Source organism: Lates calcarifer, linkage group LG6, assembly GCF_001640805.2.
Source record: "Lates calcarifer isolate ASB-BC8 linkage group LG6, TLL_Latcal_v3, whole genome shotgun sequence".
In the NCBI taxonomy this organism is placed as follows: Eukaryota; Metazoa; Chordata; class Actinopteri; family Centropomidae; genus Lates; species Lates calcarifer.
The window spans coordinates 2,010,027-2,028,651 of NC_066838.1; the positions used below are offsets into that span (position 1 = coordinate 2,010,027).

At 40.9% G+C, this 18,625-nt stretch overlaps 2 protein-coding genes across 2 annotated transcripts in view; one reads left to right on the forward strand and one right to left on the reverse strand.

The window, feature by feature from the left end:
• skia (v-ski avian sarcoma viral oncogene homolog a) overlaps nucleotides 1–3,177 on the reverse strand; it is a 73,134-nt gene extending 69,957 nt beyond the window's left edge. The window contains 1 exon segment of the mRNA XM_018701628.2: nucleotides 1,081–3,177. Within this exon segment, the coding sequence (XP_018557144.1) occupies nucleotides 1,081–1,986 (906 nt within the window). The 5' untranslated portion in view covers nucleotides 1,987–3,177.
• Nucleotides 3,178–9,129: 5,952 nt separating this feature from the next.
• On the forward strand, nucleotides 9,130–18,357 carry si:ch73-70k4.1 (FA core complex associated protein 20). The gene is made up of 4 exons (XM_018701627.2): nucleotides 9,130–9,347; nucleotides 10,561–10,708; nucleotides 11,694–12,256; nucleotides 17,098–18,357. Exons 1-4 carry the CDS (start codon nucleotides 9,205–9,207, stop codon nucleotides 17,168–17,170), a joined length of 927 nt encoding a protein of 308 aa, XP_018557143.1. The 5' UTR covers nucleotides 9,130–9,204; the 3' UTR covers nucleotides 17,171–18,357.
• Nucleotides 18,358–18,625: the final 268 nt, after the last annotated feature.

Consider the following 18,625-nt stretch of genomic DNA (forward strand, 5'->3'; position numbering starts at 1 on the left):
AATCAGAATGTGGTTACAAACAGAGAAAAAAAACATGAAGAGGCTCCAACACTGATAGTAGCGCTGATAAAAGCCACAGAAAGCCAGACGAATGTTACATACATTTACTGTGACGCAGAAGGCTCCACAGGCAGACACATACGCACACACACATACACAAGAAACTGGCACATCTTGTCATAATAACAATAATGGAAAAACTGAAGTTTCTTTTAATCTGAAGTAAGGAAGAAGTATTTCCACACTTACATCTGAATTCATGTTTAATCTATAGACACTCATCCTAACTGTTGTTTACTATTTCCCATTGAGCCATTTGTTGGTAAATGAGATTGTATTTACAGTACAGGCCAATAAAAGTGAGCCTGAGAGGTGTTTCACAAGCAAATAATGGCTTTATTGCCACCAGAGGCGTTTTGTTGTCACTGCTGGATGAGGCTCAATTAGTAACAATATGGCAATGATGACCAAATACTGATGGGTTCCTCTACAGTAAGGGGCTACTGAGCCCCCCGCATAAACACATATGATATATAAGACATCCATATTGTAAGATTTGGTCCCAAGTGAATTTTGGAAACATAACCGGGACAAATTCACTTGTGTGGCGCCCAGATGGAACCCTCTCATGGACAACTGGGATTCCCAGGACACAACTACCAGACCAATATTTACAGCACATCCTGTCGCTGATTTCTTTTTTTCCTGTGGCATTCAGTGAAGTTTTGCTGAAACCCCCAAACTCAATTTTAAGGGTCATAAGGCTCCATATAAGGGGCCAGACTCCATGGATCAACCTATCAGTGCATTGGAAGGTGTTGGATAAAACTGTTTTTAAAGGCAACTTTCTAATAAACTTTGTTCCGTTAGAGGGAGTGGACAATAGAGCACTGAAATAAGCTAGGCAGGAAAACAAAAGAATAAAAGAAATAATAATTAAAGTTAGCTACAGTGCATTAAATGGATCTTGAAGAACAGGGATATAGAAATAAACCAAAAAGTACATGAGCGCCAATGCATACAGAGAGAAGAAATCAGAGCTCCACGGTGAAGTAGGCTATATCTTAAGGACTAACTCACCCTGGATGATGCTTTCCTCTTGTACTTGTTGGCGAAGTCAAATTTCTCCTTGATCTCGTCCAGGAGCTGCTCCAGACGGGCCTTCTCCTCTTTCCCCGTGTAATCCTGGCCCAGGAGAATGTACGCCCTCCAGTTTGCCGAGTCGAAGCCCCAGTGGCAAGTCCTGTTCTCCTGCGCCTTGTGACTGTGCACCACGAACTTGTGGGTCGGGTACATGAGTCTGCAGTCCATGCACTGGATGCACGCTGCGTTGGGGCTGGTGTACAGCTCCGGCACGAACAAGCCTTTGCACTTGCCGAAGCACTCGTGGTAGACTTTGAAGCTCCTCTCGGTGAGCTCCAGCTCCAGCGAGCCTCCGCTCAGCTCCTTCTTGCAACGCGGCGGGTAGGCGCCTCCGTAGATCAGGGCGTTGCAGAGCCGCTCAGCGTCCGTCTTAGTGATGAGGCCGCAGGACGGCGCCGAGAAGGGCAGGATCCCCATGACTTTTAGGATCTCCAGCTGGTCCGCCGTACATCGGGAGCAGTAGATGTGCAGCTCGTCGCACACTGAGTTGATCTGTTGCAGGGTGAAGTCCCGCAGCACCGTGTTGAGGATCTGCGGCAGGCACAGTCGCTTCTCCCCACCGACCACGAAGCACGAGATGGTCTCGCCTTCCAGCACCGTCTCGCACCTCTCAGTGGAGCGGTCCGACGGAATGAACAGCGGGCCCGGCATCACCGGCGGCGGCAGATGCTGCAGAACCGGCTCGGGCTCCTTACCGTCCTTCTTGAAGAGGAGCTCATGTTGCCACCGGGCAGAGAAAGCCGCCGGTCCGCCCAGAGAGCTCATAGAGCTGAGGTGAAACTGCTTGAGAGTTTGTTGCAGTCCCGGATGAGGCTGGAAGCTTTGCCGACTTACAGTCTCCATGTTTTTCCTGCAACTTTAGAAACGTAAATCCTTCTTGTCGTCGATCGAGAATCTCGTGTATCTCTCCGTTCCTGAACCTGGTAAATCCACGGTGTCCCAGAATTGACCAAAATTTCGGAGCGCTTCATCAAACATCCAGTACAAAGTCCCAGACAACGAGTTTACAGTTTTATTCCTGTGACTACTGAGTGAACACCGGCCAGTCGCTCCCTGCAGCGGGTCGCCGACTGTCCATATCTGACAAAAACGGTTCTCCAAACTCCAGAGAAGCGAAAAGTTCCGTTTGTCGAGTTCCAAAACGAAGCAGGCGAAAATGGAACAAAAGCGACAGTTACGAGTCGATACAGCTCGATAAAACAAATCCTTATTTGAGGCTCTGTCCGCTGTCGAGGACTGCTGCAATCCAGTCCGTCTGCCCCCGCAGTTCACTTTGACTGTATGGAGATGAGAAGTCTGAGGGCCTGCCTGCTCGCGCTCTCTCTCTCTCTCTCTCTCTCTCGCTCTCTCTCAACCCCCGTCTATGGCTCTCTCCCTCGCGCTCTGTTTAGGTCTCTCTCTCCCTCGCTCTCTCTCACGCGCCCCCTCCCTCTGTGTTTGTGTGTCTGGCTCAGTCATTGAATCCCAGCCAGGAATGTGAGTGACTCTGCAGGCAGGCTGGGCTCTTCCAGGAACAAGCCGTCACACCCCCCCCTCACACACAGACACACACACACACACACACACACACACACTACCCTGCAGAGAGCAGAGAAGAAGAAAAGTCATGAGGGCAGACATGCGTTCATGTCGTATGGGGAAAGTATCTAAGATTCACTATTTATTACAGTTAGTCTTTTGTGGTGGGAAGTAACTAAATACATGTACTTTATTAAGTAATTCGGGTTTACGCTGCCGTATTCTTCTATTCTACCAGAATTCAGAGGGAAATATTGTTTTTTTCCCATTCTACGTATATTTGCTATAGTTACTTGTCAGATTAAGGTTTCACATACACAGCATATAAAATAACTCAAAAAGCTCCTCCTCCTCTATTTTAATGACACTTTAAGGCGTCAGTAATAATAGCACATAACAGTAGCGTAAAGAGGCCGTTCTGTCTAATGAGTATTTTAATTTTGATATTTAAATATATTTCGGTGAGTGCACGATTGTAACTGGCTGTAACTGAGCAGTTTGTTTTTGTTTTTGTTTTTTTTAAATGAACTAATACTTGTACTAATGTAATGTAATGTTTACTCATTTGAGGTAACAATTTTGGTCATTTTCTACATTTGTGGAGTTTGGTTAAAAATTAATATAGTTTTAACTACCGCTGTGTACCACAAATAACATATTTTTCCAGTTACTGGCTGTATTTGAAATCAACATGCAGTTTTCCACATGTTAAGGTTTTGACATCGACGTCAGAAATGTGATCATTCACGAACTGAAACCTGAGGTGAGCGGGATTTCCACACAAGAAGCTCATATTTACCATCTTTCCCATGGGCCTTGAATGTAGCAGAGGAATCGAGAAGGTTTATGTGATCGTTCGCTTCGCGACTGGAGAGAGAGAAAGAGAGAGAGAGAGAGAGGTCTGAGGAGGATGGGTGGTGTTTTGCGAGACAAGACAAATTTAGCTTTGGAAGGGGAAACGCAAATTGCACGACTGACTGCGGTTTATTTATTTTCCCTTCTGCTTGAATGTGTCAAAACTGTTTGGCAAGTAGCGGCGAATAAACAAGTTTTCATGTGTTGGCGACCTTGAGAGACAATCCTGCTAATGAAATGAGGAGAGGAGATTTTTTTTTTCCTCTTTTTGTTTTTCACAGATCAACTATTAGAAAATGCAGGCGGTCCTATCACATCAAAAAGAAATGAAAGTTTTTTTTGTTGTTGTTCTTGATATATTATTTCCGTTTTATTTATTTTTAACTTTAACACGTTGAAATTGCAATCTTGCGGGGTTTTCTTTTCCAGAATATGTAACTTTTCGCATAGTTTGCTCAAAGAAATGAAAGAAATATTTTCAGTTACCACTGGATGTTCAGATGTGTATTAATAAAAATTATGCTTGACTACTCGCGCTTTGTTCAAGGTTGAGTAAGAAATGAGTTTTGTGGGTTACATTATTTAAGAGTATAACAGTTTGGTTCTGAAATATCCAGAGTTCTTTCTAAGGGTTGATTTATGTACAGGGGAAAAAAATAACTGCCATGTATACATTATCTTTAAATCTTATTTTTAGTGAGTGAAGATGCAAAAGTGGAGTAATAATCAATCCACTGCTTCAAACTCATGAGGTCATGTGTCCAGAGCAAGTTCAACTCCATCAGAGGTGAGACAGTTTGCTGTTCCTGTGGCGTCCCCTAGCCAAACACTGCTGTAACTGCAACATGATGGTATATTAATTCTTATCTTATCAAAACTGCCAACTCTTGAGACTGTGATGAGTTCACTAGCTCAAAACTGTAAGTTAAGATTAAAAGATGCAGTGAGTGGGTGATTTTATGTTTGATTGTCCAACTGGGTGCATTGAGTGTTAAAAACATACAATTTAGGACATTCATTGGTATATATTACTCCCTTACAGGCATATGTAGTGATGATGGATAATACAGCAGTTTTACCAGTAACTGGGTTGTGGAAGTCCTTGATGCATTTTGAGATGGGGCAGACTGAAATGAATGTCTGCAAGGTTGATGTCCGTATTGGTGGTTTATGTTCTCTGTGTAGTAATGAGTGCATAAAGTCTAAAATACTGACACTGTTTAATGATTTTGGTACATTTGAGGTTGTGATTCCCAGTGTTTTGTGATGAGTAGAAATCACAGAGTTGTGTATGTGCATGAATGAAAAATTCTGTCAAAATGACACAGAAGCCATTGGCCCAAAGTATTTAGCTCCAGCTGGAGCTGATGACAGAGATGAAAACATTCTTTGTTCGTCTGATTCAGACAGATAACCTCAGAAATGTTCACCAAAATGCAGCCTGTAAGACTGGGAAAAGAAGACAACATTTGTGTTAGTTTACAACATTATTAGAACCCAATTCACATCAAGCTATCAAGCTTCATGATTCCAACCAAATGTAATTATTCCCAAAACAGTAACAGTCAGGACGTGGTTAGCCACCGTTTTATTTTGTTGTGCAAATGACAGTTACGGGTTTAGGGCAGAGTTACGTGCTGGAACTATTTCTTGGTAGACAACGACCGGGTGCAGTGACTGTGTGCAGCTTCCCCAGGTCTTGTTGTGACAGTGAGGTTGCCAGGTTTGGTGCTATATTGTCAGAGACAGAAAACCTGTGCTCACTGACCGCAGCTGTTGGGTAATACAGCTGTAGTGTAGTGTGTAGATAGAGCGACTGTTGTTGCTGTAGTGGCCCATAAAGCAGTAGCATGTAGTGGTCAGTGATGGTTCCAGTGTTAAGGCTGCAGGGCCTATCCCATTCAGCTGGCAGATAAGTGACCTTTCCTGAGGGGAACTGAAGACTCTGCTGGGTCTAATAGTCTGGCAAGAAACCATTCTTTGAGATAGAACTGAGCTCTAACAGCTACAGGCTGGATGTGGGCCTGCAGTACTACACTGGCATACTGTATCACTGTCTGTGTATATACATTAAGTGGTAATGGATACAAGTGAGATACAAAGCTTGTGCTTCCTTCAGGCTTCTCATCCTATCAAGGCCAAAGCTACTAGACAGTATGGAGTGTATGCCAGGCCTCATTTTCAATGATTCATAATGTTGCCAGCATTCTGTCCTCTTGCTCTCCTTTTTTCCCCTCATGAGCTCCTCTGTGCTCATCATTTACTTTCATTCTTTTTATTTGTTGCTGTTCTCTCTGCTTGAGCTTTGCTGTAGCTTAAAGCTGTAGAGCCATGATGCACAGTATCTACTACTTAAGATGAACGTGAAGGTCTTGCTGGATGTGATAACTCCCTTTCTTCACCACAGTAAATACTTCATTGCATGATGTTTTAGCAAAGTTACTTGATCTTTACATGGCAATGCAGTTGCAATACAAACTTATTTTGAAATTGGATATGTGATCAATATTACAACATACTAACAGGGAATTTCCAACTTTTCAGTCTGAATTGTGGTTTCTCTCCTAAAATAGTCCCAAAAATAAAGCCAACAACATCGTCCATATCAGTGAAGGACATGCACAGTGTTAATTAATCAGCTCAGGGTGTATTCTTCACTCTGGGCAGAGTCTAGCTGTTTTCAGGCTTTTTGCTTTGCTAGTCTAACCACAAGCTCAAGTTTCATATATGGGGCTAAACAGTTTGTCTCTCTGGCCACACCAGAACCACTTTTGTGTGACACAGAAGCCCATTAAGACAAGTTTCTGGAAAACCCAGGGTTTGTTTTCCTAACTCCACAACATTTAGCCCAACCAATACAGCCCAAAGACCAAGTTCCATCGATACAACAGCAACATCAGGTGCACTTCAGATGGAGGCAGAACACATCCCCAAGGTTGCAATGAAATAGAGGCAAAAGAAAACCTGGAGGACCAAAAATGACCTGGAACTGTGAGAGACAAAATAGGATGAACAGAACTTGGGGGGAGGAATAATGGATAATGGAGAATAATGGAGGAAGCTCATTGTGGCCTTATTCCCCACAGGGAACAAAGAGAATGAAGTAAGTAAATAAGCAGCTGGAATTACTTAGAGAACAGCAAAGTTTTCAATAAGTTGTTTGTTTTATGTTTTACCTAAAGGCCAGGCTTCTAACAGGCTACAAACTACCATCAACACTGGAATGGTTTTGTGTGTATGTCCTCAATACTCCATGGAGAAGTTGACTGGTGGTGTAATCTCCCAAACACTTGGGTGTATTTCTTTAACTTAAATAGTTAAGACTGCTGCTACCTCAATTTTATTCTCCTCATCATCTTCACCATCACCATAGCAGCACAGCACAACACAGAATCACGTGGGATGGATGACATAACATTTCTTTCCAGGCGCCGGATTGCTTTTTCCCAGAGTAGCACTATGTACCACAGGCCTGGCCCACTGCTCTGCTTTTGTGTTTCTTCCCATCTGTGGTTGAGGTAGAACAAACTGATTGGCCAATGTCAGCAATTCAGCGACAGTCCTTCTGGAATACTCATCTAATGTGGCACTGTTTCCAAAAAAAAAAAAAAAAAAAGCCTCTCACCTTATTTCAAAGTGGCAGGGTTTCCCATAGTGCTGTTTTCCGTTCTTTTAAATAATGCTCTCCTCTTTCCTTTCTTTTCTTTTCCTTCCGTTCAGTCCAGCTTTCCCTTGTCTTTTTCCATTGCATAATTGTAGCCACTCTCCGTTGGTCCCTCTCTTCTGGCCAAAAGCTTAAAAGGCTCAGAAAGTCCCACCATTATTATGACTTCAACTTTCCACTTTATGTGTGTCCTAGCAGAAGGAACAAAGTATTATCATTACACTTAGCATTCTTGTATGATGTAATCTTCTTCGGAGTGCACTGAGTAGAAATCCATATGCAAGAGTGACATAATATCTAGTCTATTATTTGTGAGTTGATGATTAGGTGATACAGTGGATCAGAAAAAAGCTCTTTATCATGTTGTTTCATTTGGAGAGAATCTTTGATGAACTCCACCATCCATCAATTTTTCAGACATTACTTTAGTTCATAATTGATGAATGTTTTGAACATTCATTAAACTATTTTAGATACTAATTTTGTGGAGGAAGTGGTGAAAAAAATACTATTTTCTTCTGAATCCAAACCTGGATTCAGGTTTGTTTACATAATGTTCCAAACACCAATATTGTTATTTTTGAGGATCATTTTTAAAAAAAACATGCACAGCAGTAATTTATAGTTCCTTCCTACGTTTTTAGAATGAATTGATCCATAGGCCAAATTTTACCTACTGCCACAAAAAGGAATGGGCCAGTCCATGTAAAATTAGGCAACAGTCATTTTCCAATGGTGAGGAGCTGTCATAGAAAAGGAGCTACTTTCTTAATAAAACATAATATGAGACTCTGCTGGATAGTGAGATAGTATTTTTAAAGTTTTCTAATATCTGGTGCACTGTTGAAGCTGTACACAATCTGTGTGATTAATCTGTAGAAAACTAGTCTAAATAATGGGGAAACACATATAGTAAAAAGTTCCCTAAGGCTGAGTCCGTAATGGATTAAATTAATGGCTGACACATACCAACACTCAGAATCACTTGTACACTGACAAAAAAGCTAAGGTCAGTTCACTTGCTTTTAATGGAAATTTTGACCAGTTGATTTATTTTGTTCATTGTTTATGGAGATAGTTTAATGAACCTTAGTGAACCTGTACACTCACTTCTTGTAGAATGTATTAAGTTTCTTTATTTTTATTTGATTAAATGGTCATGCATTAGCACGTATAATATGTGCATTGGACCCACAGTCTACAATTTACATAGCTATGCATAAGCTATAGCTATGCGGTTTACATAATTTCCTGGATAATTAAAATTAAATCTATTGTGTCCACCAGGTTATTGTGGGGAACTCTTAGTTTATCTTCCACTGAAGTTACTAGACAGCAGTGGTGGTGTTGTGCAAATTTAAGTGAATGCAAAATTAATGAAATCATATTTTTTTGTAGTACAGTGCACTGTAATTTCACCCCTAGCTGCACAGGTATAACTGTCTTCTCAAATTGGTTTGTGCACATGAGTGAGCCCCTCAGGAGTGTTTTAAAAAAAGAAAGGGTTTGGGTACCACCCAGGCTAAAAGAAGCACTGCAACATTTTTTGTAAACTATACTAAACAAAAAAATCTATCTAAATGGACATTGGTCAGTAATATTTTTGTTTGTGTTCCTATCAGTCCCTATGATAGTGAAGCTGTGTCAAATAACCCAGCAGTACATCTCACATGATGAGCTACAAGCTGGAGGAGATGTATTTTATCATCTGTCACATCCAGTCCAGCTGACCACAGGTTTACAGGTGCACTAACTGGAACAAATTATTTGCATATTGTGGAGCGGTAAACAAATGAAGCAGAGCATGAGTTTGTAAGGAAAACCATCAGTTAAGTTTTCAAATTATGTCCACGTTGTCACTGTTCTTCGTGTAACGTACTCATGGAAAAGACGGTGTCTAAGCCGACCCAGGAAGACGTGTTTTCTGATTGGATAGAATCAAGTGACGTAGGTTTCAGGAATGAGGAAGTCACCATTACTCAGGCTAGCGCGAAATTTCGAAGTTGTCAAAGCGATTAAACGACATGGCTGAAAATTATCCGAAGTCCAAACTTAAACGAAAGAAACCCGCTGCCCAAAAGCTCCTCCCGGAAATATCCTCCAGGGACACAGTGAAGAGAGCTCATCTAAGTCTGTTCTCCAGTGACATTACAGCAGAGACTGACAGGTGGGTGTTCTGTTTACCGTGTCAAACTTTCATGTAGCGTTAGCGTCGAAGTTTATAGATAAAAACACCCAGGTTCAAAGTGTGGTCCAATCCTCTAACTCTTTCTCTTTTTCACGCACAGTTCACCATTTCATTTAGTGACGTTTATAAAGCGCCAACTGAGAGAAACGACCTCCATTTAAAAACCGTAACACTTAATGTTCTCTTGCTCATAAACCGAAGTACATCACAGAAAGAAACATAGTTGAAGACTTTTTACGAACAAATGGATGCCACTTGAAAATTCGGCCTATTCATAATATAACATTAATGATGTGTGGTTGATTAAACACAAAGCTCGCCTTACACTGATGGTTTCCTACGCTGCGTTTTGGTTTAAGACTAACTCAGAGGAGGCAAAACAGAAACGTATTGAAAATGAAATTTGAAATTTTACTGATATAAAAGTGGAATTATTACATGCCGAATGAAAGGTGGTTCAGGCTGATGTTTTAGAAATGTCAAGATAATTGTGTACGATACAGGTTACAGCCAGCAGGATGTTAAGCAGAATTTTTATTTTTATTTATCAAAAGGTCCTGTTCTGGCACAAACCAGGCTTGTGATAATAGAAGATGAGGTGGAGGAAAAACAGGGAGAAAACCTCCAAAGCGGTGAAAAGCAGAACCTCAATGAAATACTATAGTGGTATTTAATAATCAGATTTACACATGGAATTTTGTATCATTGATTTTTTTTATTATTACATGTATTGTTTCTTTGTTTGATTGATTTGTTGCAATGCAAAGATCTAAATGTCAGCACACTGTGGTCGACATGTGTCAGCTCCAGAATCACAAGCAAGAGAACAAAGAAAGTGCCAACACAAAGGGAACATTATAAGCATTATAAAGGTAGGATTTATTGCAGAACTGTTGTATTAAATTGCACAGGTGCACCTAATGAAGTCATAATCAGTATAAGGCAAAATACAAGCTGGGACAAAATACCTTGAGGGTTTTTAGGAGAATTTTAAACCTGTCTTACATACATCTGGAAACTCTTGATAAACTTCAACAGTAAAGTTCAACACATTTCTTGTGATATGTAATGCTGAGAAACGGGCTCAGTGTAGGGTTACAGAGGTAGGGCTGGAGTTGCATTAAAGGAGTAGAACCAGGCTGAGCTCATGGTAGCTGTGTGAAACAGACAGTGTGTAATATGTGGTTTACAGGTCAGTGGTTCCTGCAGCTGCGTGGTGGAACAGAGAGCAGCTGCCTGATGTGGAGAGTCTGTGGGCTCACACACTGAAGTCTGCTCTGCCGTACCTGGAGAAACAGCACTGGGACCTTGTTCCTGATCTTCCACATCCAACTACAGCGGTATGTTACCATCTACTGTGCCTCAGCGACACTTATGTCAGAGACACACATCATTGTGGATAGTGTAAAAAACAAAATATAGTCTCTGACCTACACTTTGTGTTCTTACTATAGGTTCTTGAATAAAAACCACTTATTTCAGCTGTATTAAGAACCAGACTTTTATTTTGAAAAGGTTTATATTAGACACAGGCCCTTATTCCTAATCCCTCTGTTACCCTGGTATTGCAAGTTCAAACCTCTCCCCTTTTGTTGTGATAAATTCATTTCCAGTCACTTCCATGTTGCTGTTTTTGGATCACACTCCCCAGTTCATGTTAAATGGGCATAAACCATCTCATTTGAATATTTTAACATGAAAAATCTGCAGGAGGTTTTGAAATTGACTTTGTTGTCACACAGAAGGAATTGAAGCTATGGGAATAGAAATTATACTGAATTTATCATGTGAACTCTTATACAGGTAACTCCACCACCCTGGTGTGTTTTTTTTTTTTTTACCTGACCTTTATTAGCCTTTTCTTGTTGGTTCTGGCAAAGCTTCCTGGTATTATTTGAATACAGGCTTTTATTTGAGAATTTACAGTATAATCTCCAGACATCATATGCCTTTTGTTTTTACCTGTGGGGCCTGAAAAAGGCTGAAGTTGTCAAAAAATGACTGGAATATCACATCTGTATAGAGTTTGTAGTTATGGTAGCCTAATGATAGATTTAACTTTTTGCCTGTAAAGTAAGAGGTTTGTTTGTTTCCCTTGTTGGATCAACATAAACCAGGACAAATTCTGCAGCAGGCCCTTTGATCTAGTCGACTGAACACAGTCACCTTTAATGATCATCATTTCTGTGGTGTTATATGTATCAGATATAATGCAACCTTAATCATCTGTGTTAAGTGGTAAAAAATAGTCTGCCCTTATGCTCTTAAATTCAAATGTTGCTGCCACTGAGTCTTGCATCTGATGTTCTTTCTGTGGGACTTTAGAGACCTGCACTGAAGTTAGATGAACAGCGGTGCTGTGACCTCAGTGAAGAGGTTGCTCCCCTCCCTGAACCCAATCCACCCTCTCCAGAGACTTTAAGTCCAGATTCTCTCAGGTTCAGCTCCTCCCAGCAGGACCTCTCAGTACAGACCAAACCTGTACCACACACCTCTGACAGACAGCTGCACTCTCACTGCAGGGAAAGCCATTATAGTGAAACAGCATCTCCTCCAGCCCTCGCCAAAAGACAATGGCCGGTTCTCCACAAATGGGAGAAGGCAGCATCATCAGCAGGATGCTCAAGCGTCAGGGGAGAGGAGGGGACGAAAGGAGAAGAGCGAGAAGAAGAGGCCGAGCCAGTCAACAGACCGCTTCTCACAAACTGGAGAAAGGTTTCTCACAGCCGAGTGTCTCTGCAGAAGGGGGGCGAAAATAAAGAGGAGGAAGTGAAGGATAAAGAGGAGCAGGAGGTGCAGAGGAGTGTCAGAGGAGATGGAGGAGCAGCAGCAGGAGGAGAAGTATGGCTGCAGAGCTGCCCTATGTGCCTGCTGGTGTTCCCTGTTGGGTAAGAAAATGCACTAAACATTATAACATAACATTGTAACATTACAACTAAACAGGATGCTTTCTCTTCCATCTCCATTTCTGTTCTGATTTCTCATTTTTGGGTTGGAGTTTCAGTCCCATTCACCAGCTCACTGTTCAACTGCCTTTCATTGTGAACTATTTCCATGAATTTCGTTCTCCTGCTGCGCTGACTGTGGTAGAATTTGGAATAATTTGTGCAAGTTTAACAGAAGCAACAGAAGGTATAGTTCAAATGTCTCTGAACTATACTCATGCACACCCATACACAGCCTGGAGTAGCATTTTTCAGCCTTCATTACCAGTACATGTTCTAGTTTCTATCCTCTCCATTTATGTGCTGGTACTGGTATTCTGACTTCCATCTCCTTCATGGTTATTAGTATCTTAAATAGCTAAGTCATATACAGTGCTTACACTGTAAATGTTGATATGTAATCAGCATGAAAATGAAAACAAATCTTTGCAAATTCATCTATATTAATTACAAATGTAAAAAACAATAATTGACTGCTGAAATGCTGTGTAATCAGAAATCTCCAGTATCAACCTTGAGCCAATGTGGATTAGTTTACTAAAGCCCTGTTTTCATGACAACAGTTTTGCTAAGAACTGAAAACCTTTTCCTTTACACTTTAAAATTTCTGTGTTCACACAACAAGTTGTGTCGATCTTCATGCACACTGATCTGCAAAAACCATTGAAAACACAGTGGTATGCATGCCAGGCCAGTATTTGTTGATGTAACTTGATAAGTTTGCAGCACAAACACAGCTCGATAGCCCGCCATTGTTGTTCTTCTTCTATTAACACATGGTTATTAGACTGAAAACATAAAAGCAATGCTTAAAGTGTTGCAGTGTCATCACAGTTTTCACAAGAACTGTGTACTGCCAGTTTACATGGCAATGGTAAGGGTGGTGTTTCAAAGCATTGCACTCTGGGACCTGGTTTCAAAAGTTTGTGTTTTCAGCTGATGTCCTGTGAACAAAAAGCCAAACTCCAGCAAAGGTTTACTGCTGTTGTTTAAACAGGGGCTATGGGTGCTTTCACATCTTACCTGTTCAGTTTGACGAAAACTAACTCAGGTGCGTTTGCTTTGCTTGTTTCATTAGTGCAGACTGGTGCTGACTAAACTGGCTGTGTTTTTGGAGATAATTTTTCGCTAAATTGCATTAAATCCATGTGCTGGTGAACTGTGCAGAAAGCAATCTCAATATTAGTTTGTATGAGGGATTTATGTATTTATGTAAATTACATGATTACCATGGTATGGTATGCAGACACACAGTTTGGCAAAACACATGGATTTGCTAAGATACATTGCTAATTGTCATTGGCAAAGATCAGTGTCCAAACCATTCAGGTAGCAGCTTCTTCTTTTCAGCCCGTGCTGATCGTCTCTTTCACTGGTTAAAAGTGGCAGGTCATATCAGCTGATAATAGATAAATAAACTGTTGTGTGTTTTCTCGATTAAACAAGTTGGTATCTTTTGTGAGGGAAGAAGTCCACTCTGTAATACCACTGTACACTGTACAATGGTTGTGAGTGAACCATTATACACCTTTAAAGAGCAAATGTAAAGTGCTCCACAATAACGGCAAGAATCAAATAAAAGTCTGAGGAACAGACATGAAATTCAGACATGAATAAATATGCTAAGAACATAAAAAGTATAAAATAAGACATCAACTCTAAACACAAGGTTGTCTAAATAAGTGTTTCTTGAGCTGCTTTTTAAAGGTTTCCACAGTGACCACAGAACTTCAGTCCAATGGGAGAGAGTTCCAACGTGTAGGAGCTACAGCCTCAAAAGCACAGTCTCCTTTTGTTTTAGTTGAATTCAATTCAAGATACTTTATTTGTCTGTTGAGAGGCAATTCAAGGCAGCAAATCCACAAACAAGCACACACAAAAAGCAATCCAAAAATACAAACTTTAGAAAGAGGTAAAATACACAAGGATATACAAAAGTGGCCAATCTTAAATGCACATAATTTTACCAAAAAGAAAAAGTGATGAGTCAGAATTATGAGTGAATTGAACTGAACTGGATCAAACCTGGAATAACCAACAGACCCTGATTAGAGGAGCTCAGATTCCTGTCTGCCATTCAGTTTATGATAGAACTGAGGCAATTATATAGGTTTGTGTCATTTATAGCCTCAGGGCTGAACAATTTTGGGAAAAAATCTAATTGCGATTCTTCTGGCAGATATTGCAATTTGACTTGTGACATAATTCTGAAAGTCAAGCTTCAGTCCAGGATTCACTATATACATGTAAAACGTGGTGATCACTACCATTTAAGATATCAAAGATATTGAAATATTATATATATAATATACTAATCCAAATGTATTCATTCTAACAATAAATGGTATAGAACATAGAATGAACCATAGAACAACTCACAGAACAAACAGTAGCACCATGTTCTCTTGCCTTCTCTGCAGTAACTTTACATCAGTCATTCTGCTGCCTGTGGTGATTTTTCAAATGCTGATACACTGAGGGGGAATGACAGGAGACTGACAGGCACAGAGAGCTGGTAGAGACAGACACAGCTGATTAAAACTCTACAGGATTTGTCCAGGTAGAAAATACAAGATACAAATCTAACTTAATGTGAGCTACTTCATTCTACTATTTATCATCTGCCATTACTTCTCATTTTCTCTTCTCTCTTTCTCTCCTTCTCGGCTCAACCAGGTATTTTGCAACATTATAATATCAGCGGCAGTAGTTTTCCTGCGGCGGGCTGCCGCTCCAAAATACATATACTAGAAATACTACAGGCAACGTTGGCGTCTTGGTCACTGCTCAGTTCTCTCTCTTGCCAGCCAGTTGACACTGTCAGCCGCTTTTAACTCGTCATACCTGCTTAATTTGGTGCTTAAGTAATTTCCGCTTTAACTGTGTCTGTTCTCAGGACGGGCATGCAGGCAAAACGTGACACCGGAGCGGAGAGAATCAGAGCAACTCACTGCCTGCATCGCTCTGTCACTCTGTCACTCTGCCCTCCGTTTTCATCAAGTATCTAACTCCACAGTTAGTTTTGTGGTTTGGTCATTTTAAGATGTTGTTGTGGAGTTTACAGCCTGTTGCTCTGTTGCTCCTGCAGTGCTCTGTGTGTGAACTGTGAGGCAGCTAAAAAAAGTGTAAGGACTGTAATTGCGGCCTTTGCGGTTTGTAAATCGCATTAGTTCAAATCGCAATTGTGGTTCAGTTGTGATAAATCACTCAGCCATAGCCCAACTACTGTTCTATTCCAGCATCTGTGAGCATGCAAGGGTTTGCTAGGGTCCAACAGGTTTCATCATCAGAGGGTATACACAAGTTTCTGTGTGGACGTCTGTGCACCAACTGCACATGAGGCTTTAAAGGAAATGTTTAATTGAATATCATCTGCAAACCAACGATAGGAGACATCTTTAAAATGGCCTATTATCTGCCTGAGAGGAAGCCTATACAATGCAAACAGAATTGGACCCGACCCCCTCTGATGTGTGTAGAGCCTGACATGTTGAGTAAGATAAGAAGACTCAGTAATTATCAAAGTGTCATTAATATGAAACATTAAACATAAAACTTAAGCATTTGGACCAAAGAGCCTGTAGAAAATAAGGTGTGTCAGATTTTAATGTGTCAGATAAATTTAATCATTTAAGTAAAAATAAATGGATTGGACTCTACTGGAGATACCCAATACTGGGTCAGGATCATCATCAGTCAATCAGGATCTGGGCCAAGAAACTTGATTGGGACATCCTTAGAGGAAACCGTCAAAAACTTATCCAGATGGTCAGAACGTCAGTTTGGTGCTGTGCAGTGATGTAGATGAGGAGAAACAGCCCGCTCTGCCTGTGTGTGAATAATCCTTTCCTTGTGCTGTTGTCGGTCTGGTCCTGGTCTGACCTGGTGGCTCTTGAGCCAGACTCTGTGTATGTTGGCCTGGGCTCCAGGACCAGGCTGTGCTCACTCTGCAGGCCTCCTGCAGAAACAATGATTACCTCTGTGTGAGTGGACACAGAGGAGGGCTGACCTCTGCTGCTGCTTTTACTCTTGTCATCCTCCACTCACATTCCTCTCATATGTGCGCAAGTGCATATACAATTTTAAATAACTGGACTTAGAGTTATATTTGTTTTCAACTATTAAGTTGTGTAAAGAGTCACTTTTTAAATGTCAGTTACCAGTTATATTCAGCTCACAATATGGACAATAAGTTGTCCAGTATTGTGGTCTCTGACCAAATACCTGCAGAACTGCTGACATTCCCATCAGCCTCAGCTGCACTTCATGTTTAGTGCTGATTAGCAAATGTTAGCATGCTAACACAGGAGTGGGTTAAATATAGTATACTTGCTAAACATCAGCATGTGAAATTTGTCATCCTGAGCATGTTAGCATGCTGATGTTAGCACTTAGCTTAAAACACTGTCGTGTCTATTACAGCCTCACAGAGCTGCTGGCATGGCTGTAGCCTCTTGTTGATAATCACAGTAAAGTGGGTCTTAACAAACACCCTCACACATTCAGGTCAAGCTTGAAATGATTTGTTTTGCAGAAAGAAATCAGTCTGATGTTTGTATCATAAATCAGCTAAATGTATCAATATTCAACCTATTTAATCATTTCAAAATTATGACTCATTAATAATAAATAGGATTTACAATGTATGTCTGTATGCCAGTCATCTAAGCTTTCTAAGTATGTGAGTCTTGATAAAACCCAACACAGACTCTATGTATCACTATGTCATGGTGTGTGTTCACTGTCAGTAGCAATGGTGAATCTCCTTGTTCCTGTCACTCCAGGTTCACCCAGATGGACAGTGATGCCCACTTGGCCCAGTGTCTTTCAGAGATGAATGTGGACATGACCTGGTGAGCCCACAGGATGCTACGCTGGCTGCTGTCCAGGAGCTACGAGGCAGCCCAGATGCCCCACACACTCCAGGATCATATTGCATGGAGGACACACCCAGAGAGCAGCTCGCACAGGGAACACTCACTGTTCAGTGAGGTCCTGACACCTAACAGACTATACACTGAAAGAGGCACTCCTGGTAGGGAAAGACATTATTAGTTTTGATAATATTACACAATATGCACTTTGAACACTCTGGTCACAATAACTCTGATGACTCGTCTCAGAGGACCCTGCTGTCATATTTACCCTCTTTAGAATCAAAGGCCTCGATGCCTTTGATTCCAGCTGGTCAAGAGTAAACCAAAATGACAATCCAACCTGCCTCATCCTCTAGGAGATGAGAGACCAAACTTGACCCAGGCCACATCCTCCTCACAAAGCTGCTTTCATAAAAATATATTCCACTGATTGATAGATAGTTGTTTTCTTAGACAAGTTCAATTTGAATTAGACTTTAAATAACAACTCATTCATTTCAAGCCTAAAAAGCTGCACAACTTGTACTCGGCCTGGATGTTCAACATTCATCAGAGTTGTTATGATGATACCATCACAGTGTGTTATTTTACTAAATTCTGTTGAAACCAAAGATTTCAGTTGTTGAAGATTTTGTCTTGTGTGTGCAGGATGCATGCTCGACAGAGGAACTCAGTTCTGATTTAAAAGTGATTCAGATATTTGCCCTATCTTAAGAATTCTTTTTTTTCTGGTATCTCTTCCCCCACTTTTTCTGATGGAGTGAAAAGAGCTGTGGCTCATTCAGTTGTGTTTTAGAGCCTGGCTTTGCAAAAAGTCAATAGAAAATCTTACAAACACCTCTGAAGCTCATTAATTAAGAAGATGTCTTTTGTACGTGCGTTTTTTTTCTTACATGCTGGGCAATGTGCAGCATCATCAAATCTTGCTGTTACCTGCAGGACAGAAGGAAACACTGATGTTTATCAAGAAATAGTTCCAGTTCATAACTGCTACTTTTCTGTTTGTGTTCAGATGAATCAACTGGCCCCTTCCACCTCCCCCACCCCCTCTCACCCACAGTCTGTATGCTCCATGAACTGAATGAGACTGATGTTCTCATCCCACTCTCAGAAATTCAGTTTAAATCTTGAATCACTTGAAATGTATTGAAAATCATTTACAACTAAGCCATAGTGTGTTCTGTTTGTTGGTTTTAAATCCACTCCACCTTCGTGAAAACAGTCTCTGATGAGTTCTGGCTCGTTGCAGTTTTCATCACGCAAGAACATTAAGGTTATTGCACTTCTGAAATCTGAAAAAAAAAAAACACATCATGAACAATTTCTCTTTACTTTAAAAATATATTATCAAAATTATATTTTTGTCTTTTCTCTAATTGGCTTCCTCCAAATGTGCTTGGCAAGATGTGTACTGTAGATGGTTATCATGCACAAG